General features: G+C 42.8%; 1 protein-coding gene across 2 annotated transcripts in view; it reads right to left on the minus strand.

The window, feature by feature from the left end:
• The window catches only part of LDAH (lipid droplet associated hydrolase), a 99,018-nt gene that overhangs the window by 65,584 nt on the left and 8,848 nt on the right, over positions 1 to 24,586 (minus strand). For both annotated transcript variants that reach the window (XM_083495713.1, XM_083495712.1), the window contains 2 exons: positions 20,612 to 20,746; positions 199 to 368 (listed from right to left, as the gene is read on the minus strand). In XM_083495713.1, coding sequence (XP_083351839.1) covers positions 199 to 368; positions 20,612 to 20,746 — 305 coding nt within the window. The remainder of the gene's footprint in view (positions 1 to 198; positions 369 to 20,611; positions 20,747 to 24,586) is intronic.

A 24,586-nucleotide genomic window follows, 5' to 3' on the forward strand; every position in this document is an offset into this window, starting at 1 on the left:
TTTAATCATCAGATCATCAGGCGTCTGCACTAAATATCAGCAAAAGCATTACCAAACCATCAAATAAACCAACAGATTTCTTAGCCCATCTTGAGCAAATGAAAACAGTTGCTAGAAAATTACACAGTGTGTGGAGAAGGGTCAAGGGGAGGGGAGGGGATGGCAAGAGGTCAACAAGTTCAGGCATCTCTGACATACCTCCACATCTTGTGCGCGCTTCATCATTTCAATGATCATGTAGGCACCGATGGAATGGCCAATGAGCACAAGCTTCACATCTTTTGGTACATTCTTTCGAATAAAGCTCAACTTGTGTTCTATTTGTCCACGAAGTCCAAAGCCATCATTGAGTTTATTAACATCCGTCTCTGCAAAGAACCCCAAAACATATTTCATTTTCTTCGCTTTGAAAAGGTTTAATCTCATTCATTCTAGCTTCTTACGACCATTCTTTGAAAAGACGGCCAAAACTTTTCGCAACTTATTTTAAGATGACATTAGCGGTGATGGGTGATTGATTAAGGAACGAAACGACCAAGTTCTCTTGAAAAAGGCCAACTTTATGCCATGGGATTCCATGTACAACAAGGGTGCCCTCCATCAAGAGCGGACCACAACTGCCATTGGCGTCAGCTAGCGCGGCCAATGGTCAGGGATAAGAGCTGCCATAGTCCAAAACTTGTGGAAGGCACCATGTTGGCTACCTCTGACATACAACATTACCTAAAATTATGGCAGCTCCATGCTGTGACTTCTCCCGCACATGGAATTACATTCCATGGAAGGGCATATATAATAATAATAATAATAATAATAATAATAATAATAATAATAACAACAACAACAACAACAACAACAATTTATTATTTGTACCCCGCCCATCTGGCTGGGTTTCCCCAACCACTCTGGGCGGCTTCCATAGAAACAATACAGTAAAATATCACAGATTAAAAGCTTCCCTGAACAGGGCTGCCTTAAGATGTCTTCTAAATGTCAGGTAGTTATTCATCGCTTTGACATCTGCTGGAAGGGCGTTCCACAGGGCGGGCGCCACTACCGAGAAGGCCCTCTGCCTGGTTTCCTGTAGCTTTGCTTCTCGCAATGAGGGAACCGCCAGAAGGCCCTCGGCGCTGGACCTCAGGGCTTTAAAAGCTGACTCACGAACTTTCTCCTTGTTCCCGAGGAAAACTCTCACCCACCTTTAGCAATGCTCACAAAGGAAATACCCAGTGTGTTATAATGGATGGAATTCCAGACTAATACACGTCCTATACACATTTACCTGGAAGCAAACCCCCTTGAATGCAAAGGGACTTACTTCTGAGCAAGAGTGGCTGGGAAAACCAGACAGATGGGCGGGGTAGAAATAAATTATTATGATTATGATTATGATGCTGTTAAGACCCAGGTTCAGATCTCCACTATGCCGTTAACCTCACAGAGTGTAATAAGGGCTAGCCACCAATTCTTATGGGGGGATTGGTGGTTGTGGGGTGGGGGGCATGGAGGAATCTGTTGAATGGTCTCTTTAAATTTGAAGGTTCATTATTGTTCTACAAGATGTGTTTTTCTTTAAAGGCCAGAGCAAATAACGTGACCTAGTTGTACAGCTGTCAAGCAGTATAGCAGGTGCTGTTAAGTTGTGGTAATTAAGCTGTTGGGTATGTTATGTAAAAGGGTGTCGCTGTGGATTAAACCACAGAGCCTAGGGCTTGCCGATCAGAAGGTCAGCGGTTCGAATCCCCGCAACGGGGTGAGCTCCTGTTGCTCGGTCCCTGCTCCTGTCAACCTAGCAGTTTGAAAGCACGTCAAAGTGCAGTAGATAAATAGGTACTGCTCCGGCGGGAAGGTAAATGGTGTTTCCTTGCGCTGCTCTGGTTTGCCAGAAGCGGCTTAGTCATGCTGGCCACATGACCCAGAAGCTCTCATGGCCAATAAAGCGAGATGAGCGCCGCAACCCCAGAATCATCCGCAACTGGACCTAATGGTCAGGGGTCCCTTTACCTTTATGGTATATAAAGAGCAGCATGTAGCTCTCTCAGTACCCTGGGGAATGGGTCATGCTTATTGATACATTGTAATTTAGTGTAAAAGAAGTTTTTGTTTTTGTTATTAAAACCTAGCAAAAGTTATGTTGTGTTTCTTGAATGTGTGCTCTCCCCAGCATGCTCTCTGCAGCGCAACAAATCTGCAAAATAGCCAACGGAAACTACATAACCTGCCCTGAGATGACTTGCTGCCACCAGTTGTACAGGTCTGCCTGTGATAAAAATTTTGGAACTTTAATACCATATTCAGCACATGAAGAAATATAAAGTCAATTATAATTATGATCATCCATCAGCACAAGCGTTTCTACTTGGCCTATGGAATGATCTCCCTTCTCTCCCCCCCTCCCATGGGCTGTTCAGGGGATTCTCCTGGTCATCCATAGGCAATGGGGGGGGGGGCACAAGAGGAGAAGGGAGAAGCCCTGTTGTGCTAGCACAACTATCTAACAGAATCGGGGCCCATGTTTGCTTTCACGAAGTCCCATCTCCTGCATGAAAGAAGCCACCCTCAACTATACCTCTGGATTTTTTAAAACAACAACAGTGGTATGCAAAATATAACTGTTGGGTATAAAATATTTGTTTCAATATTGTCTTCTAATGGCTGGTTTTCAGTTTAAACCTTCAGCAAAGGAAGTGAGGTTCCTACAGACAGAGCTCTGAGCAGGCCAATTAACGCAGTTATTAAAGCTGTTCATTGTCACATCACGGCGGTATTTATGTCTTGCTAAAGGAATACTGGCAAAGCGGATAAGGACATGGAGAAAAAGAAGTATAAGAATGCACACACCCGCCACAAAATGAGAAGCAACATTTCATCTACAAGGCTTTAAACAGGTAATGGAAAATGAAAAGGTTAGTTCTGGGCCTAAGGCTGAAACTTTGTTTTCAAACTAATGTCTATTTTTTAGTCCTAGTTGCTTCATTTTTTAAAAAAACTATTCCATAGCCTTGTCATGCACACAAATTTGCTGACCACCAAATTCAGGGTTCCCCAAACTTGAGCTTCCAGCTGTTTTTGGACTACAACTCCCATCATCCCTAGCTAGCAGGATCAGTGGTCAGGGGGTGATGGGAACTGTAGTCCCAAAACAGCTGGAGACCCAAGTTTGGAAAGCCCTGATAATTTATCCCATTCAAAGTATACGGACAGTATGGAACATGATACATAAGATCCATTGAGTCACGGAAGATAACAATTTCCGTATATGCTTTAATGATGACATTAAATCTCACCCATCCTCTTTTGCTTGATCAACCCAGCAATATCATTTAGCTGAATGATACATAGTTCAGCCATACAATCAGATATTTAGGTAAAAAAGGAGTTTTAAGCTGCAGCCCTGTGCAATAATTTTTGCAAGCTATTTCCCCCAAATTGCAGTTGTGTATACCGCTTTTACGGAGATTCGCCTTTTTACACATTCTGCATCACAGAATTCGGAGAAGCGTGAAGTTCAAAGGAGAGCTGTCTTTTGGTTTGTGTCTTGGTTCAGGAACTGCACCTTTGATGAGTTCATATTTAGATGCAAACTGTCCCTAGTCAGGAGACAAGCAGATTCTGGACTAGGAATTCCATCGGTTTTGGAATGGGCAGAACTCCCCTTGAAGAACCAGGCTGTACTTAACTAACCATTGTTTCACTTATTGAATGTTGATTAATTTCTATCTATCATCATTGGGCAGTTGGTTGGGGACCAGGACGGAATTTTCAGTCAACTTTTTAAAAACCCCTACAGATATCTGTGGGCAAGGTATGAAAGCACTGTGTTTTAGATTAACCCTGAGACCTTATAAAAGCCTCCCTACCCTTGGGAAATGTTCCTGTGACTTCCAATATAAACACCCACTTCATTAGTGTTTATTGGGGTAATTACTTTTGGTAAAAGTATCCTCTACAAATAAACGAACATGTGCTCAGGATTCTCAAACAGGGTGCTAAGAGAATTGTTTACTGCTGAAGGCAGACCTTAAGTTTGCCAACCTCTGTTATCGACAATAAACTTCAGTTTGCGATATTGGTGACAACTGTTCAGCACCAATAGCTAACTTATACAGGGAGATTCCAAACTGATAGTACTCCTTTGGATTTATATAGGCAGCTTTCTTTGTCTGCTCAAAGGACTTGGATTAACTCAGCATTCCATACAATGATAGATAGCAGCTCATATTATTATATATTATCACTGTATTATAATTATTCGCCGAAGAATTTGTGCTTTTGAATTATGGGGCTGGAGGTGACTCTTGATTGTCCCATGGACTGCAAGAAGATCAAACGTATCCATTCTTAAGGAAATCAGCCCTGAGTGCTCATTGGAAGGACAGATCATGAAGCTGAGGCTCCAATACTTTGGCCACCTCATGAGAAGAGAAGACTCTCTGGAAAAGACCCTGGTGTTGGGAAAGATGGAGGGCACAAGGAGAAGGGGAAGACAGAGGACGAGATGGTTGGACAGTGTTCTCGAAGCTGCCAGCATGAGTTTGACCAAACTGTGGGAGGCAGTGGAAGACAGGAGTGCCTGGTGTGCTCTGGTCCATGAGGTCACGAAGAGTCGGACATGACTAAATGACTAAACAACAGCAGTATAATTATTTCATTTATTAATAGCTTCGCATGAGGCATGCAGAAACAAATTACATTGTGACTATCTAGCTTACCCAATTAGCTCATGGCTGAAATTTGAACAGAGGTGGTCTGGATCTCAGTACATGGGCTACATATCAGCTCTGGCAAATCAAAGGATAAGGCTTGTGCAAGTACTTAGGCAAACAAACCAAGAGCTAAGGCAACATTACAATGTGGCTGTTTACAATGGTTCCCTTGCGAAAGCAGCCTCATGATGAGATGATCAGCACAGAATGAGCAGGAGAGGAACCTGTGATTTAACCCTGTTACCAGCATTCATCTCAAGTTCTCTCCAAATTCTCCATCTCACCCTCGGCATGCAACTGTGGGCAGGGGAGAAAGTGTTTCAAAGGAAAATGGGACTGCGAGGGAAAGTGTCAAGCACCCTCCCCCCTCCCTTTCAACTGCAAATCGCTGCTCCTCATAAAGTGCTCTGTGAAGGTGAAAGAGCCATGAGGTCCAGCTACACAGCCATATTCTCACACTGGCTGACACTCAAAGGCTCCACGTCGGGCAAGTCAGCTCATTCCTATTTTTATTACGATTACAAGCAAGATGGTGGGGGGTAGAAAGAGAAACAATTTTAAAATTGAGCTAATCATAAAGATAAAGGTAAAGGTAAAAAGGTAAAGGTAAAGGTAAAGATAAAGGGACCCCTGACCATTAGGTCCAGTCGTGACTAACTCTGGAGTTGCAGCGCTCATCTCATCTCACTTTACTTGCCGAGGGAGCCGGCGTACAGCTTCCAGGTCATGTGGCCAGCATGACTAAGCCGCTTCTGGCGAACCAGAGCAGCGCACGGAAACAATGTTTACCTTCCCACCGGAGCGTTACCTATTTATCTACTTGCACTTTGACGTGCTTTCAAACTGCTAGGTTGGCAGGAGCAGGGACTGAGCGACAGGAGCTCACCCCGTCAAGGGGATTTGAACTGCCAATCTTCTGATCGGCAAGCCCTAGGCTCTGTGGTTTAGACCACAGCACCCATGCTACATAAGCAGTAACAAATGCTGAGAGGTTAAAAAGAAACAGCTCAGCTCAAGTGAGTGCACTTTCAACCACAAACGGCTTCCAAAGAAGATTAGACACCTCTGTTGTAATGTTGACCAAACTATTCTTATGTCCTTTCTGTTGGCCTTCTGCCCTCAAAATCTTATACATCTTTTCCAAAAGGCTCCAAGCCAATAATATAATAATAATATATTGTCCAGACAGGGCTTTTTTTCCCCACCCAGAACTCACCAGAACCAGGAGTGCCACCTTGGCTTTGCAACCATGAGAGCCCAGGGTTGTGGGTGCCATGCGGTGTGCGTGGCCCTGGCACCAAAATTTGTGGGTGCCTGGCCCCTTCATGGGGAATTTTGTGGGTGCCTGGGCACCTAGGGCCCCGGGACCAGCACCTATGACCAGAACTCAGTTCTGGCAGCTCTCAGATGGGCACTATTGCCCAGGGACGCGGACTTATAAAAAATATTGCGGGGGCCCGGGAAAGCTCATGAATAATAAATAAGCTCATGAATATGCAGATAAAGTGGCGCCGCCTCCTCGTGAGCGAATAGGGGAGAGCGTGCTGCGCCTATTAATCAGCTCCAAAGGAAATTGGGTGGAGCTTTTGCTCGGGAGGGAGGGCAGGAGGCATGCAGCCCGACCCTCCCTGTGCATTTTGGGCTGGGGGAGGGGCGGCGATGGCGCTCTGCTGGAGGGGCACCGGAGATTATTGGGGGGGCCGAGCCCCCCAAACGAATTTTTGAGGGGGCTCGGGCCCCCTCAAGCCCCATGGAGTCGGCGCCTATGCTATTGCCATTATAAGGGAACCTCTTTTCTATAAAAATAGCACTGTGTCCAGATCAGATTAACTCTTACTAGTTTAGCGATGCTACTCCCATAGAGGGTTGTCTTCACCATTGCAGCATGGGAAGACAAACAATATGCTAAGGAAAAACCTTCCTGAGTAACCACATCAAGGCAATAAATCTGTTGCCCCAGATTTTTTATTTTTTTAAATATGTTAATCGTGCTTCCTTTGTATCATTTATCTGCACAGAAAGCAGATAAGCACAGGAATTACATACTAAGGACCTGGTCTAGCAAGTTGGCAGTGGCCACTAGAGTGTAATTAACAATAATTAAAAAACAAGCCACACAGCTAAGATGCAATTATATGTCATTTCTCAATCTTAGTGCCTCCACTTGAAAAGAATAATTCTCATTTGGTATCTCATTACATAGGTACCTTGCCAGAGCAGTTATTTAAACCAGCTGGATGAGAGAGAAAAAAGAAAATAAATTATCTCCTAGCTTCAGCTCCTGAATCTGACTTTGGTATTCAAGGTTCAGTAGGAATTCAGTTTATTTATTATCCTATGTAATTCCTTTAGGAACCATCCAGTGTTCTTGTTCTTTCTCTCTCTCCCGGCTCCCCCTAACCCCCTGGCTAGACTAACATAAGCATGCCCCTGTTTTAGCAAAGAATTTGTATCTTGGGTATCCAACGATATTGTTTATTATTCAGATGTGTAATATATTATTTCATGAGCAATTATCTCCAACATATATACCTATCTACACCCACACCCACAGTGTGTGTGTGTGTGTGTGTGTGTGTGTGTGTGTGGTCATTCTCACCCTGTCCCTAAGAAATCTTCTTGTTAGAATAGAGGAAATGCAATATGAAACAAGGCATAAAGTTGTATTCCAAGTTAACAGATAAATGCATAAGTGTGAGGATGGCGTTTTACCAACTATTTCAACTCCACGACACCAGCTGAAATGGCCACAAATATCATGATACCCACAAATTACTTTAAGGGGGAACTTAAAGACCATTATTATTATTATTATTATTATTATTATTATTATTATTACTACTACTACTACTACAGCTTTTCCCCTGATAGGGACTCAAGGTGGCTTACGGATAAAAACAGAAACAGCTGAAAACCTAGAAGGAAACAATAATTTAAAAACAATAAAGCATCGATACAATTAAAACTATACAGAGAGAGACTTTTAAAAACACACACATAATAACAATAAAAACAGCACGGCACTAGACTTTTCATTAAAAGTTGCCCATTCCCACAAGTCTGTTGGAAAAACAAGGTCTTCACCTGCCAGAAGAGGGACAACAAGGAGGAGAGAATTCCATTATCTGAGAGCAGCCACTGTGGCGGCCTTGCAGCACCTCCTGCCATTGTCTGAAGCAAACGTGATCAACTTTGTGCTGCCATCTTGCTTTTTGATTCTTGCTTTTTACCCACTACAAAAGCAAATGGATAGCACAAACAGGTAACCAGATTACGGCCCTTAATTTTGGGAAGCAAAGTTTATTAACTCAGGAATTAGCAAATTATATAGTCCAGGCTTGTCCAACTTCCAAGAGACCACGATCTACTCCCACTATAACAAAATTGACCAAAATTGTTGAGCTTTTTTAGAAAATCAAAGTTGTAATCATAGTTGTTTTTGGGGAGGGGTGGGAGGGGTCCTGCGATCTCCCACAATCTGTCACAGACACCCCACAATCTACCAGTAGATCGCAATCTACCTGCTGGCCGTCCATCTGAGTTGCTTTTTAAAAAAAGTGTCTGGGAAAATAACTGGTGTGTCCCCCCCCCCCAATACTAGTGTTTTATTTTGTGGTTGTCCATTTTGCTCAAGTTCAAACTCAGGATCTGGGGACTATCCTGTAGTGTGGTGAGCCAGTGTGGTGTAGTGGTTAAGAGTGGTGGACTCGTAATCAGGTGAACTGGGTTCGCATCCCCACTCCTCCACATGCAGCTGCTGGGTGACCTTGGGCCAGTCACACTTCTCTGAAGTCTCTCAGCCCCACTCACCTCACAGAGTGTTTGTTGTGCGGGAGGAAGGGAAAGGAGAATGTTAGCCGCTTTGAGACTCCTTAGGGTAGTGATAAAGCGGGATATCAAATCCAAACTCTTCTTCTTCTAGTGATAGATAAAGAGACACAAGTGTGGATGTGATGGTGGAGGGAACACCAGGAGAATTGCTTTTGGGGGAGAGACAAGATGGCTTGTGTGTATGAAATGAAATATGACAAGAGATAATCTAGAGTAAACTGTTTAAAAAGACTAATCGCTATAAGAATCTGCAATGAAGACAATCAAGCAGATCTGTCTTTGGATTTATGCATGGATGGATTTGCAAGTAGGGCACCTTAGTCAAGAAAGAAAAAAGGCAATTCTGAATTAGGCATATTTCTAGAAACTGTAAGAATATCACTTCACATTCCTTAAGACGCAATTGCAGGTCTCCGAGATGTGAAAAGAAACACATTATAGATTTGCAGTAGTGGCTGAACTTTAAAAGGCTCCTTTAATATGCATAACTGCATGCTATGCATAATCCTTTTAAAATGTCTAAATGTGTAACAGCTTTGGAGAAGGTGCAAGCAAGACAAAGCTAAGAAAAGAAAATGGTTTGGAGAAGTGGTGGACCTCTTTATCTGGGTAGCCCACAACATGCAAGTAAGTTAGCCACACATTTTCTGGACCAGAAGAATACTGGCGTGGTTGATCTTCCAAAAATGGTTCTCACAGTTACGTTCAGATATACTAATGCAGAAGCATATCATAGCACCAGTGCTTCTTCTTTTTCCCCCCTAAAAAAATGTTCAGGGGTACTCTCCTTTTGACTCAAGAAAACCACCATTTTATAGTTCAAATCAGGAGAAATACAGTAAATGGACAAAAGTACAAAGATTCACAAAATATTTAGGGGTGTCCGTACCCCTGCGTACCCCCCAAAAAGCACTGCATAGCACTCATTCTGAGACACAGTAACTTGTTGTTGTTTAGTCATTTAGCCGTGTCCGACTCTTCGTGACCCCATGGACCAGAGCACGCCAGGCACTCCTGTCTTCCACTGCCTCCCGCAGTTTGGTCAAACTCATGCTGGTAGCTTTGAGAACACTGTCCAACCATCTCATCCTCTGTCGTCCCCTTCTCCTTGTGCCCTCAATCTTTCCCAACATCAGGGTCTTTTCCAGGGAGTCTTCTTTTCTCCTGAGGTGGCCAAAGTATTGGAGTCTCAGCTTCAGGATCTGTCCTTCCAGTGAGCACTCAGGGCTGCTTTCCTTCAGAATGGATAGGTTTGATCTTCTTGAAGTTCACGGGACTCTCAAGAGTCTCCTCCAGCAATGCAGGGCAGGGTAGCCAAGATAGTAACCTAACATTACTTTAAGGTAGGTGTTTGAAATTTGCTAGGTGCATTTTGCTATCGGCCACTTGCAAACAAGTGAAGATGCCTGGGTGCAAGGATGGCAACTGACGCCTCCAACATCTGGAGATGTATGCCTGCGGGATCCTTGGGTCTGGACTGTTTTCACACACTAGAAACATACCTTGTAGAATTCTGTCCGTTTTTATATATATATATATATATATATATATATATATATATATATATATGGTACCTCGTCGAGCGTCCAGGATCCGTTCCAGAGCCCCGGATGTTCGGCGGAAGAGACACTCGACAGAGCATCGCTCTACGCATGCATGTGGAGCAGTTTTGTGCTTCTGCGCATCCACGAAGCACAATGTAGCGCTTCTTTGCATGCGTGAAGCGGCAAACCTGTAAGTAACCCATTCTGGTACTTCTGGGTTTGCCGCGGACGTCTGCCGAAATGGACGATCGAGGGGGTGGACGTTCGGAGAGGTATGACTGTATATATTTAATTTTATTGAGTTTTTCATCATACAGAAAAAGAAAGGAAAATACACCCTGCCAATATAAAAAACACACGAAAATAAACTACTATTTACACAGACATAAATCCTTCCCACCCCACGACTTCACACCACCACACCTCCACTTCCTTATATTTTAAATTCAATACAGTGGTGCCTCGCAAGACAAAAAGAATCCGTTCTGTGATTCTCTTTGTCTAGCGGTTTTTTCGTCTTGCGAAGCAAGCCCATTGACGGATTAGCGCTATTAGCGGTTTTTAGCGGCTTATTGGATCAGCTGATAAGCGGCTTAGCGGCTTAGAAAAAGGAGGGGAAAGGGGAAAAAACCCGCAGGAACTCGCAAGACATATTCGTCTTGCGAAGCAAGCCCATAGGAGATTCATTTTGCGAAGCACCTCCAAAACGGAAAACTCTTTCGTCTAGCGAGTTTTCCGTCTTGCGAGGCATTCGTCTTGCGGGGCACCACTGTACTATCATTGCAATCCTTAAGTTTTAGATTTTGGTCTCTTTATAACATTCCTAATTAATGTTGTCCTTCTGTTCATTATATACTGATAAATCTTTATTACGGTGCAAAGACCTGTAACATAGAATAAAATGCAGATTCATACAGACAACCCCTTCAGATTTACCCGGCCGATTTGCCAGTAGGGGTTTAATCAATAGATCCCTAGCTTGCTCATATTGTCCGCAATGAAGTAGGAGATGCCTCATACAATTGACATCCTGAGAGCATACACAGAGCCTATTCTGATTAAGAGATGCCTCTCAGTCTGCCATTTAGCACTTCTGATGGAAATACATTTACAGTGGTACCTCAGGTTAAGTACTTAATTCATTCCGGAGGTCCGTACTTAACCTGAAACTGTTCTTAACCTGAAGCACCACTTTAGTTAATGGGGCCTCCCACTGCCGCCGCACTGCCGGAGCACGATTTCTGTTCTCATCCTGAAGCAAAGTTCTTAACCTGAAGCACTATTTCTGGGTTAGCGGAGTCTGCAACCTGAAGTGTATGTAACCTGAAGGTACCACTGTATTTTCTCTGGACAAAATAGGTGATATGTGAGTGCTTGTTTGTTTATTTTTTCCAAAAATATTTCAAACCGAGAATTTTCTATTCCACATTTATTGAGAAGCAAGTCATACTCAGAGTTGCAATTGACTAAGACCTGAAGCGTATGTAACCTGAGGTACCACTGTAATCTGGCTTTGGTAAAAAGACGCCAATATGTTGGTACAGACAGGTCCGTTATAATTTATCCGCACAATCAAAATGAATTTCAGGAACCAAAAAAGCCGTATTGAAAAATACGACTTTTGAGACATCAAAAATGGCAACCCGGCATTCCGTTTTGGTGACTGTAACCCTGGTTTAAGGAGTCATTTGGCGCTCCTTAAATTATATATCTGAGTTTCTAACACTGCCTTAAGGGCTTGTTGTCCTAATGTGAACACATATGTTACTTTAAAGCAGGAGTGGCGGGGGTGTTTAAAAAAAACAGGGGGGAGGACAATTTCTTTGCTATGGCTACATCCTGTCCACAGCAAGTTTCCTTAAGCCCCATGGACTTCAGTGGGATTAAAGCAGTTTAACCATATTAAAACTGGAGCCTGTGCAAAGTCCTCAACCTACCTCCTCTCTTGGTGGCAAGCCTATGGTAAACATTATGCTAATGTATACGTGCAATTTACAGACCTCAATGGCAGTTCTGCATGCCTGACACTGAAATAATTTTACAATAAATAAATCTTAAACAGATGCACACACAAACAAAAGCATTTTTTAAAAAATAATAATGAAAAAATGAAGGCCTGTAGCATTTTGCAGGCTGTTTGCTTCCACACATTCTTCTTGGGACAAAAATGTTTGCCCACTTCCTTAAAAAAAGACATCTGGTAATGAAGTCCAACAAGAAAGTGAAATAATGATGCGTTATGAGTATTTGCACTTTGAAGTGTCCCTTTAACCTTCCGAAGGGAGGGCCAAACTGCCCAGCAAACGCTGAAGCATCAAGATGGACAAAAACGACTGTGCTGAGATAGTTCCTGAGACACACAAGGGAAAACAACCAGTTCCTCTACACACACATTGATGTGGGACACCTCAATGTTGACGAATATCTTACAAAATGCTCAAAGTGAATCATTGCTTCTTGCAGACGGTTCTATAAACAGGAAGCTCACCCTCTGAACTGAAATTACAGAAGTATTTTGCAGGGAAAATCTGTCCCCACCCCCCATATATTTGTGGCACACAGTATGTAAAAAAAAAGGTAGACCTTTTTTAAAAAAATAAAATAAGATACACAAATTGCTAACATATCAAGAATAGCACCATCAGAATCTGAAAAAGAAATTTGATGAATGAGTGTGCTGCGGATAAGGTTCAGCAGTTTATTTTAAGCTGCATGGGCAGGGATTGCCATATTGTGCTTATAATATAACTCGAGAGTTATAATTTTGCCTGCCTTTAGTTTCGCCCAATTCTCCAATCTCTTAAGGTCATCCTGAATCTGAGTTTATCTTCTGAAGTATTAGCTACCCCTCCAATTTTGCCTGCCTTTAGTTTCGCCCAATTCTCCAATCTCTTAAGGTCATCCTGAATCTGAGTTTATCTTCTGAAGTATTAGCTACCCCTCCGAGTTTGGTGTCTTCTGCAAATTTAAGAAGCATCTTCTCAACCCCTTCATCCAAGTCATTTATGCCGATGTTGAACAACACCAGCCCTAGGACAGAACCCTGCAGCACTCCACTTGTCCCAGCATGCTGACAAACCACTCTTCAAGCTCAGACAGTCAACCAGCTACAAATCCACCTAACAATAGCATCACCCAGCCCACATTTTACCAGCTTCTCCTGAAGTATTATGATGGGGGTCTTTGTTCAAAGCCTTACTGAAATAAAGATATGTTCTGTACACAGCATTCCCCTGATCTACCAAGTTCATATCAAAAGAAGAAAATGAGGTAGGTCTGGCAAGACTTGTTTTTGAGAAACCCATGCTAGCTCTTCATAATCACAGCACCCTAATTGTTCACAGACCAACTGTTAAATCATCTATCCTAGGGCCAGGGCTTTTTTTCAGCTGCAACTCATTGGAATTCAGTTCTCGCACCTCTCAGGTAGGCACCATTGCCATTATAAGAGAACAAGAGAGGTATTCATGGTGAGTTCCGGCTCCTCTTTTTCTAGAAAAACAGCACTGCCTAGGACCTTTATTAGTATTGAAGTCAAGCTGAAACAGTCGGTAGTTGCCTGGGTCCTTCCCCACCCATCCGATTTCTGAAGATCAGACAACATTTGCCCACCTCTAGTCTGCAGGGACTTCACTTGTTCTCCAGGAATTCTCAAACACAGAGGCTCTGAGATGATGCCTGCAAGTTCCTTCAGCACCCTTGGATGCAGTTCATCAGGACCAGGAGATCTGAATTCAATCAAAGTAGCTAGGTGTTCCCTCACCGCCTCTTTTCCAATCCTGGGCTGTAACTCTCTCTCTGCATCATTTATTCTGTTATCACTGCTTTCCTTTTGGGTGAAGACAGAGGCAATTCCATCTTCTCTCTGTCACCCAAAAACATTTATGTATCTTCTCCACAGAAGACCTACTTCTTCCTCCTGTTTTGAACATATCCAGCCCCTTTTTATTAACATTTTAAACTTTTCATTTGAACTTTAGCCTGTCTGACCTTCTCCCCGAAAGTGTTGATTACTTGTTTATAGTCTTCATTTATGGTTTTCTCCTCCCATTTCCTCTGCATGCTCCTTTTAAATCCCAGCTCATTTGAAAGCTCCTTATACAGCCACGCGGGTTTATTTAGATGCCTCCCACTTTTCTTGCTTAGTGGAATTGTTTGTGACTGTGCCTTCAATATTTCACCTTTAGCAAACTTTCATTCATGATGACCTCCCTTCTTTTTAGGTATTTTTAATTAGTAGTTCATTAAGCTTTTTGAATTCCGTTTTCTCTAAATTCACCTGACTACACTCAGCTTTCCCTTTCCTCTGTGACCCTTAAAAAACACCCCATAATACACTGGTTGTAATGGACAAAACTACAGGATATAAATAAGAACTTGGTGTTTATAAGATTATAAAAAAGAAGCTGTTCAGAGGTAGTATCTGCACATTGAGTCAAGCAAACTAAACCTTAGGAAAACTTATGAGTCAAAGTGTCAATATTGGGCACCGAAAAGGAAAAAACAACATTTAAAGATTTTGCTAATGTTTACTCAGCATGTATAGATTGTTTGTTTTTAAGCAGGATAACAGAATGTTGGCAAGTTCCTTTCTCCCCTGCCATCCTAAATAATGTAACACACGTGTACACACACAGAACTTTAGTGATGTGTATAAAAATACAACTAATATATCCTATAGCTCCATAACTAGCATTCTATGTGCAATAACACATGTTGCCGGTGAAGCTAGACGATGCATTTGGGACAGAAACTGGTAACTGGCTGGAACGTTTTAGTGGTGAAAAATTATTATTTAATCAATCAATCAATCAATCAATCAATCAACTTCAGAGTTTGAGGCTAAGTAAATACACATGCACTGCTTAAACTATTCCAAACGGAATAATTAAAGAACTGGTTTAGAAAAGGGTGCTGAGAAGCTTTAAACCAACAGCCACTTAAAAAAATATCACATTCTGCCGCTGAATTTCCAGCAAATTACTATCCTAATTATTTGAAAAAAATGTTGAACAAAGAGGTTCCATTGCATCTTTAGATACATTTGAACACACCTTCGTTAGCTACAGCAGCGAAATTACACTTTGTAGGTTGGTTGTTCTCAATACAACAGGATACAATTATTCCTAAATTTCTTTTGTTCCCCTTCCCCAAAGCCCTTTACTGGCGGTCAAGTTCTGTGGTGTGCTGTGAACTGGAAGATTGTTCAGTGGTCCATGAGATCTCTTCTAACAGTCAGGCCACCAGCCACAGAAGCTGCTTATCAGTTTTCCTGAGCCCTTTTATCAGTAGATGTTATAATCAAGTTTCTAGAGCCCAATAATGGAAAGCATTAGGAGGAATTGGAAGATTTATCAATACATACAGTCTGTGTGATGCAAAAATCTCCCATGAAGAAGAAGAGGAGGAGTTTGGATTTGATATTCTGCCTTTCACTCCCTTTAAGAAGTCTCAAAGTGGCTAACATTCTCCTTTCCCTTCTTCCTCCACAACAAACACTCTGTGAGGTGAGTGGGGCTGAGAGACTTCAAAGAAGTGTGACTGGCCCAAGGTCACCCAGCAGCTGCATGTGGAGGAGTGGAGACACGAACCCAGTTCCCCAGATTACGAGTCTACCGCTCTTAACCACTACACCACACTGGCTCTCACATGAGTTACTAAAATCTTGTACGCAAGAAAGCCACCATTAAAATCTGATCTCCAGCAGATTGTTCTTCTTTGGCGATCACTCGTAGCCGAGTAAGATTGTCTTCCATGAACACGGTCTTAACAGTGTGTCCGTAGGTGACTGTGGAGGCCAATTCTGGATCCACACATCCTAACACAGTGGGGACATAGGTTTTCTGGCGGGAGTTGATCACTGTGAGGGTTTGCCAAGCGTGCTTTCCTCTCAGCACATTTCTCCCTTTCGTCCTGAGTTTGAGCATCTTTAGAGCCCATGACACTTTCTCCAATTGGAGTGCTTACAGGCCAGTGTTTCCCAGCTGTTGGTGCTTATACTACATAACCTATGGTACACAACCAACAAGAAAACTGAAAAACTACAACACAACCTAGAAACTAGTTCAAATTGTTATCTCTCCCTTCTGCTGCTGCAACATAACAGCAACAACATTAATATTATCCTGCCCATTTGGTTGGGTTGCCCCAGCCACGGACATATCAAGGCTCTCCAGGTTGCCAAATGACTTGCTCCAAGGAAAAGGACCCCAGAAGACATGTGGTCATTCTGGAAGTGGCAATGGGTGAGGTTGACTCCCATGATCCAATGCCTGCTCTGCTGCCACTTTGCCAAAGTTGATGAACTACTCAGGCAGCATAGAGGACAGCCCTTCAGTCAACCACTGCCTATTTTGCCAGAGTGTTATTGACTGCCATTTCCCCCTTTGCAGGTATTATGTGGGTGGGCAGAGGAAGGAAGCTTATAGAAAATGCTTGTGTGCACCTATTCTTGTGCTTTTAAAGTCACCAGTCAAGCAAAGAGTGGAAATATATAAGGCTACAACTCAAGTTATCCTCCTCTGAGGAGAGCACCTCAAAGCTTTTGTCCCTGAACAATCCACCAGTTCCACCACCAAAAAAGGAAAGGTTATTTTAAGCAAATTATTTCCACACTGAGGTATTTCTCGAGGACTGACACAACTGATAAATACACACAAACCCACCTAAAAGTGAAAGTCACATGAAAAATTTGCTTGAGGTCAGCGTATCATGCTTTTCTACACTGTGTGTGGGGTCATGGGCTTACCGGCAAACATTAATTCTCAAGATCTGCTAATAGTTTGAAGCCTAGGGGGTGTCTCTCCCCCCCCCTACCGCCTCCCAGTGCCAAAGTGCTAATGTTTGCCTTAGAGCCTGACATTTGACCACAATGATTAGCAGCAATTTGACTAAAATATCATGAGGTATCGGGTTTCACTTGTCAGCCTTGAAGCCACAGGAGGAAGAGTTCAGGTGCAAAGAGCCAAGAGGTAAAGAAAAAAAAGCTAATGTCAAATATTAGCACTTCGCTTCAGAAACTGGATCTCATAAGTGGTTTGAACAAGACACTAGTTCTGAGAGTTTCACAGATTCTAGCAACAACAGTAAGTTAATACCTGTATTAGGACCAACTGTCTAAGTAGTGAGCAAATCAGTCAGTCTCATGTTTAGATATTATTCTGAACATCTGAAGTCAGCTCTGCGTGGGGAAGTTTTTAATGTTTGATGTCTTATTGTGTTTTAATTTGTTGGAAGCCACCCAGAGTGGCTGGGGTAACCCAGTCAGACAGGTGCCATATAAATAAATTACTACTACTACCACTACTACTACTACTACTACAGTACATTTGAGGGTTTTTTCTATTTTTCCCCCACCACTGCAGCTTTGCACTACCTTTGACAGAAAACAGTCTACGAAACAGCAAATATATATTCAAAATTCATTTCAAAACAATTTGATCAATATAGTGGTACCTCGGGTTAAGAACTTAATTTGTTCTGGAGGTCCGTTCTTAACCTGAAACTGTTCTTAACCTGAAGCTCCACTTTAGCTAATGGGGCCTCTTGCTGCCGTCGCACGATTTCTGAAGCAAAGTTCTTAACCCGAGGTACTATTTCTGGGTTAGCGGAGTCTGTAACCTGAAGCGTATGTAACCTGAAGTGTCTGTAACCCGAGGTACCACTGTATAAGACAACCCCCAATTTTTGACAAAAAATTTTTTAGTAAAAAAATCTGTCTTACACACAGAAAAATGCTATATACTGGCTGTAGATGATCATTGCATGTGTGTATCAATCGTAGCTGATCACTATATTTATAAAAATCCCTCTCACGTTAAAAAACCCCCCCACCTCCTTTCATATTTTATGTTTTGCCTTCTACTGCCAAATGTCTGGCTTGGCTGACCTGTGCCAGTAATTTGAGTCTATCTGTGCTGTATGAAGTTTGACATGATGCTTTGCTTTGCTGCTGCTCTTTTAGCTGTGGCATGCAGCCGCTTGGATTACACAAGCTGACATGCATTGATTATACATGTCTAACATGCAAGCCTTGGGGCTTGAATTAGACTTTCAAGTTCACTGCAGCCAAGAGCCTACTACTTTCTCATGGGTCAGCAGCAAACACAAGCTGATTGAGCCCACAGCTAGGAAACTCTGTAGCCATGCGAAAATGGATTTGCATGGTTATACCCGTTTTGAAAATCTACAGAACACACACAGATCTAGGAAGGAAAGAGAATTCTCCTACAAGCTGGCACAGTTGCTGCTTGTGGGTTCCCGTAATCTTGTTGCTTTTTACATTTCTGTCATTCGTTCAAGATGCAAAAAGGTCTCTGCACTTCCAAATAAGTATTCCCCCCGCCCCAAGCTGGTATACAGTGGTACCTCGGGTTAAGTACTTCATTCGTTCTTAACCTGAAACTGTTCTTAACCTGAAGCACCACTTTAGCTAATGGGGCCTCCCGCTGCCATCGCGCCACCGGAGCACGATTTCTGTTCTCATCCTGAAGCAAAGTTCTTAACCTGAGGTACTATTTCTGGGTTAGCGGAGTCTGTAACCTGAAGCATATGTAACCCGAAGTAGCACTGTACCTCCTTTCCCCAGTTATTTCATGCACAACTGTGCATCTGCTTTTACATGAATCATTGGCAGCCGTCTGTCTCGAGAGACAATGGAGTGGGGGGGTGAAGCCTCTCGCCTTTGCTGATGTGGTCCAAAGGAAAGCAGAGCAATATGCTTGGCTGCAGGAGTTCCCGGAAGGATGTACAAGGCACCATCCAACCGTCTTAGGGGCGCCACTCTGGATTTGTGAAGGATTAACTCTTTGGCCTTTTCTTCTCCCGAAGATATCCCAAAAGGCAGTGGAGGTTTAGGATCAGAGTTTCCCTTCTCCTGGATGGGCTACTTTTCCAGGTTAGCGAGCCCCACCTGCTCCTTACCATCGTATATCTACAGCTTGCGCAGAAACCACCTTCTTAACTTCTGGTCTATTCTGCTCAATTCACCAGAGCCTGTCTTTTCTCATGCAGGGGAAGTCTCAAACTCACTGAGGTTTGAGACCCATCTGCTCGCCTGGTTTAGCCGGCCAGTCAAAGCTGTTTCCCGGGGTGTGTCTGTTGTCACATACTAGGTAAAGGTAAAGGGACCCCTGACCATTAGGTCCAGTTGCGAATGATTCTGGGGTTGTGGTGCTCATCTCGCTTTATTGGCCGAGGGAGCCGGTGTACAGCTTTCGGATCATGTGGCCAGCATGACTAAGCCGCTTCTGGCAAACCAGAGCAACACATGGAAACGCCGTTTACCTTCCCGCCAGAGCAGTACCTATTTATCTACTTGCACTTTGAGGTGCTTTCGAACTGCTAGGTTGGCAGGAGCAGGGACCGAGCAACGGGAGCTCACGCCGTCAAGGGGATTTGAACCGCCGATCTTCTGATCAGCAAGTCCTAGGCTCTGTGGTTTAACCCACAGCGCCACCTGCATCCCTTTCGTCACATACTACCAGCTTCTAGAAGCCACAAGTGAGAGCTGAGTGCAGGGTGGGGACCAAAGCTGGACAAACCACCACAGAAGAAACATAACCAGAGATACTACCCGTCCCGTAACACCTCATACACCCTTTCAATATGAATAGTGTCATCTTTACCCCAGAAGGACATGGAAAAAGGAGAACAATGCAGTCATCAACAACCTACTAAGTATATAATAAAAACCTGCTACAGTCAAACCTCGGTTGTCGAACGTAACCCGTTCCGGAAGCCCGTTCGGGTTCCGAAATGTTCGACAACCGAGGCACAGCTTCCGATTGGTTGCAAGAGCCTTCTGCACTCAAGTGGAAGCCGTGTCGGATGTTTGGCTTCCGGAAAACGTTTGAGAACCGGAGCATTTACTTCCAGGTTTTCAGCGTTCAGTAGCCGAAACTTTCCAAAACAGAGGCGTTCAAGAAACAAGGTTTGACTGTACTATCAACCTATGGACAACTCAACACTTTTGTCCCAACACTGATTTTCTTTAAAAAATAAATAACTCACGTCCCAGTGTTCTCCAAGGTGAGCCAACTGCATAATATTTTAATGTTGCTTATAAGATACTTATTCTCATTTTGATACCTTCTTACCTTGGAATATATAGTCTATGTCCTTATATTCTCTAAGGAGGATAATCTTGGGCATATAAATAGGAACTGTTATAAGATTTACAGTACAGTGGTACCTCGGGTTAAGTACTTAATTTGTTCTGGAGGTCCGTTCTTAACCTGAAACTGTTTTTAACCTGAAGCACCACTTTAGCTGCACCGCCGGAGCACAATTTCTATTCTCATCCTGAAGCAAAGTTCTTAACCTGAGGTACTATTTCTGGGTTAGCGGAGTCTGTAACCTGAAGAGTATGTAACCCGAGGTACCACTGTATGCTTCAACTCTCACAGAGCACAGTAAAAAGAAAAGAAAAGATAGCTATCGTTTTGCACGCACAAAGCGGTCATGGATGTCAATGGAGAAAGTACTAGCATTGCAAGATGGCAGCGTGTTAGCAAGTCAATTCCACAGTACCTTCTAGCATTTTCATGCCTTGGGGGAGTTTACAGTGTCCAGCTTGCCCTACAGCCCAGACCGGATACTGTTGATTCAGGCAAGAGTACAATTTTTTCAAGAATGCCCGGTAGTAGCCTGGTAAACCTGGATTACCTGGAGGAAAAGCAGAGAGGAAGGTCTATTAAGACTAAAGCTCATAAACTGAAAGGCAATGGACGAAAGACTGCAAAAGCCACATCATTGCTAATGAACCATTTGGACTTGCAGCCAACTCATGCATCGTCGCCACATGTTTTTCACAATGCTGACCCCTTTGTACTTAATACTGTGGTACCTCGGTTTAAGAACATTCCGGTTTAAGAACGATTTGGATTACAAACTCCGCAAAACCAGAAATAGTGTCCCAGTTTGAGAACTTTACCTCAGTCTAAGAACGGAATCTGAATGGTGGAAGGGCATGGGCGGCGGGAGGCCTCATTAGGGAAAGCGCGCCTCAGTTTAAGAATGGATTCGGTTTAAGAACAGACTTCCGTAACGGATTAAGCTCGTAAACCGAGATACTACTGTATAGTGGTACCTCAGGTTAAGAACTTATTTCGTTCCAGAGGTCCGTTCTTAACCTGAAACTGTTCTTAACCTGAAGCACCACTTTAGCCTCCCGCTGCTGCTGCGCCGCCACTGCACGATTTCTGTTCCCATCCTGAAGCAAAGTTCTTAACCCAAGGTACTATTTCTGGGTTAGCGGAGTCTGTAACCTGAAGCATATGTAACCCGAGGTACCACTGTACTTGAATTCAACTATTGAAGCAAGAAGCACCTCAGTTGTATGCTACCATTCACAGAGGGTAAGATTTTTCACTTTAAAGTTAAGCGACCCAATATACCGTAGATCATAGAGATTGTGATGTTACATCGTCAGTCAGATTTAGATCATAGAATTGTGGAGCTGGAAGGAACCCTGAGGATCATCTAATCGAACCCTCTGCAAAGCAGGAATGTACAGCTGTCCCATACAGCAGGCATGCCCAACTTCCAAGGGACTGCGATCTACTCCCACTAAAAATAAACCAGCAGTGATCTACCCATTGGATCGGCCAGAGCTTTTTGTGGGGAGGATGAGTCAAAGTTGTTGGGCATCCCTGCCATACAGGGATCAAACCTGCAACCTTGGTATCATCAGCCCCGTGCTCTAACCAACTGAGGCTGTTTTTAACCATTTGTCTACATGATGAGTCTACTGAAAGCATTTACGCTGAAGAATATGCCTCCTAGATGAGAAAAAAATGAAGTAATTACTCAAAAACAATATATCCAACTAATAAAATTCTGGGCTCAACTACAGGGACATGTAACACTAAAATCTCCCTCCCCCCTTTTTAAAAAAAGAATGGCTTCCATTCATTTTTTCTGGTATTGAAGCATGTGATATTCTGGTTCATTTAGACAAATTCAACTAGCTTTAATTAGCCTTTTCTTTAAACACACACACACACACACACACACACACACACACACACACGTGTTTCCAAAGACCTCTATTTAGCCAAACATACTTGGATTCAATAAAGATCTTGCAAGGTTGTTCTACCGATATGCAACAAAACCTGTGGATTCATGTAATATTGAGGCAATTTCTCTTCCAGTGACAGGGAAAATCAAAGTGTCCAAGAGTGAAAGACACTTAAAAAAAAATGTATCAAAAGTGCATCCTTGCTGTCCCTGGGTTTACTGCAAACTGGTGTGTTCTCCTAAAAAAATAATTCATGCATCTTCTGAAGATTATTATTATTTCAATCGTACCCCTAGCACCAGAAAAAATATAAAGGTTTACATTGCCAAAGCTTTCCACATCGTTTCACTCTTTACCATTAATTCTATAGGGCAGTATATTGAATATTCTCTCACTTCCACCATCAGTTAAACAGTGAAAGGAAGAAGTGTTTGCATAATCCTTGTTAAGTAGTATTTAGATAATCCTCATAAGCTTTGTGTTCAATGATGCATGCAATTTATGGCACCTGTGAGGTTTTCTTTTAAGGGTGTGTGTGGGTGAAATACTGTTATCCTGGGGCAAATAGTCACCGCCTGAGATCTTCTTTGAATTTTGGATTATCTTTTTTACTTCTTGCTTTGGAAAACGCGTTTCTAGTGTGACTAATTCTGTATAAACATCACTTTGATATTGGAATTGTCAACTGGTGGCAATATTGGTTTTTTCAACTTAAATAAATCTTCAGAAAGTTGTTGAAATTCAAATGAAATTTCTTGCCCAGTTCTGCTAAAATTTCTTTTAGAAAGGAAACAGCTAAGACCATATAAAAACAGGCACAATTGGACAGCATCTGCTTAGTCAAATATATGTATTTTTGTTTGTGTTTGTGCATACAGTGATACCTCGGGTTAAGTACTTAATTCGTTCCGGAGGTCCGTTCTTAACCTGACTCTGTTCTTAACCTGAAGCACCACTTTAGCTAATGGGGTCTCCTGCTGCTGCCACGCCGCCGGAGGACAATTTCTGTTCTCATCCTGAAGCAAAGTTCTTAACCTGAAGCACTATTTCTGGGTTAGCTGAGTCTGTAACCTGAAGCGGATGTAACCTGAAGCGCATGTAACCCAAGGTACCACTGTACACACACACACAGTGTTCCCATCATCAACACTCATCTGTAGTGCCACTGTTTAGCCATCCCTGCTGTGGAATCATAAATTGGTAAAGTTGGAAGGGACCATGAGGGTCATCTAGTCCAACCCCCTGCAATGCAAGAATCTTTTGCCCAAGTTAGGACTTGAACTCACAACCCTGAGATTAAGAGTCTCAGGCTCTACTGACTGAGCTATTCCTTAGAATTGCTACTGACCCTGAAAACCACTCCAAACAGACAATGCCAGCAGAGACCAAAAATAATGCTGTCAGAAAACTGAACGAGCCCATAATCTATTGCTTATTGAATTACCAGACTGTTTATTGAGGTTGGACCAAGGTTTTCCAGCGTTTCTGCCATGTATCTACAGCCAATGTGTGAGCAAATCATCTTCAGAATTTGGCAGTGTGATATGCAAGCTAATCCCAAGCAAAGAAACTTCATTCTACAGTAGTTTGATCATCTGCGTAGGCATTTTTTTGGAAAGGGATCAAAGTAATGCAATCTTATTTGTCCTGTTCTACAGGACTAAAATCTAAGTCCACAGTTAAGAGCGTTGTGTGCAGAAGAAACTCTCAAATGTTTTGTTTCCTGTTAATATCCAACAAAAGAGTTTTCTTGCAATGGGCTAATTGCATCATCTCTCGTTTAAGAAAAGACTTTTAGTCACTAACAAATTATGCCATTCACAGAGTCGTACAGTGTTCAAAGGGGCTGAAATACCATACACCACAAACAATCACAGCACTCCTGATAATAGAATAGCACCAACATTATCTTTATATTTCAGATACAGGATGAGAGAACAGTGAGTTGTCCTAAGACCACCTAGCGAGTTCACAGCAGAGGCAAGGTTCAGCCCTGGCAGTTCCTTCTTCAGTTTCTTCACCACCATTCCACCTCGAAGTTTTTAGTTCAATGGAAGGATATGCTCATTATGCCAGTTTTGAGAACATGGTTCTTCACAAGGTTAAATCAAGCCAGAACAGAAGCAGATCCCTTGACAGGCAGCAGTGATTTGCAGTGATCAATAGTGATTTGCCACTTGGTGCCATAGGACAAGCTTCTTCCCTACTGTAAAGGGCAAAATGAGATGCCTAGAGACGACTTAACTGGAAGAGAGAATGGGGAAGAGGGACCTAAAACAACATTTCTGTAAAATGAATCTAAAGCAAGAATAAACACTTCTTGGAATGCCAGTCTCCTATGGGTTTAATGTGAAACAGACTAGATTTCCCAGGATTCTGGCACAAGAGGCATTGTGATCTAAACCACTGCGCCTCTTGGTCTTGCTGAATGAAAGGTCAGCAGTTTGAATCCCCGCAACGGGGTGAGCTCCCGTTGCTCTGTC

The sequence above is a fragment of the Podarcis liolepis genome, assembly GCF_965112155.1.
Source record: "Podarcis liolepis genome assembly, chromosome: 3".
NCBI classification, from domain to species: domain Eukaryota; kingdom Metazoa; phylum Chordata; class Lepidosauria; order Squamata; family Lacertidae; genus Podarcis; species Podarcis liolepis.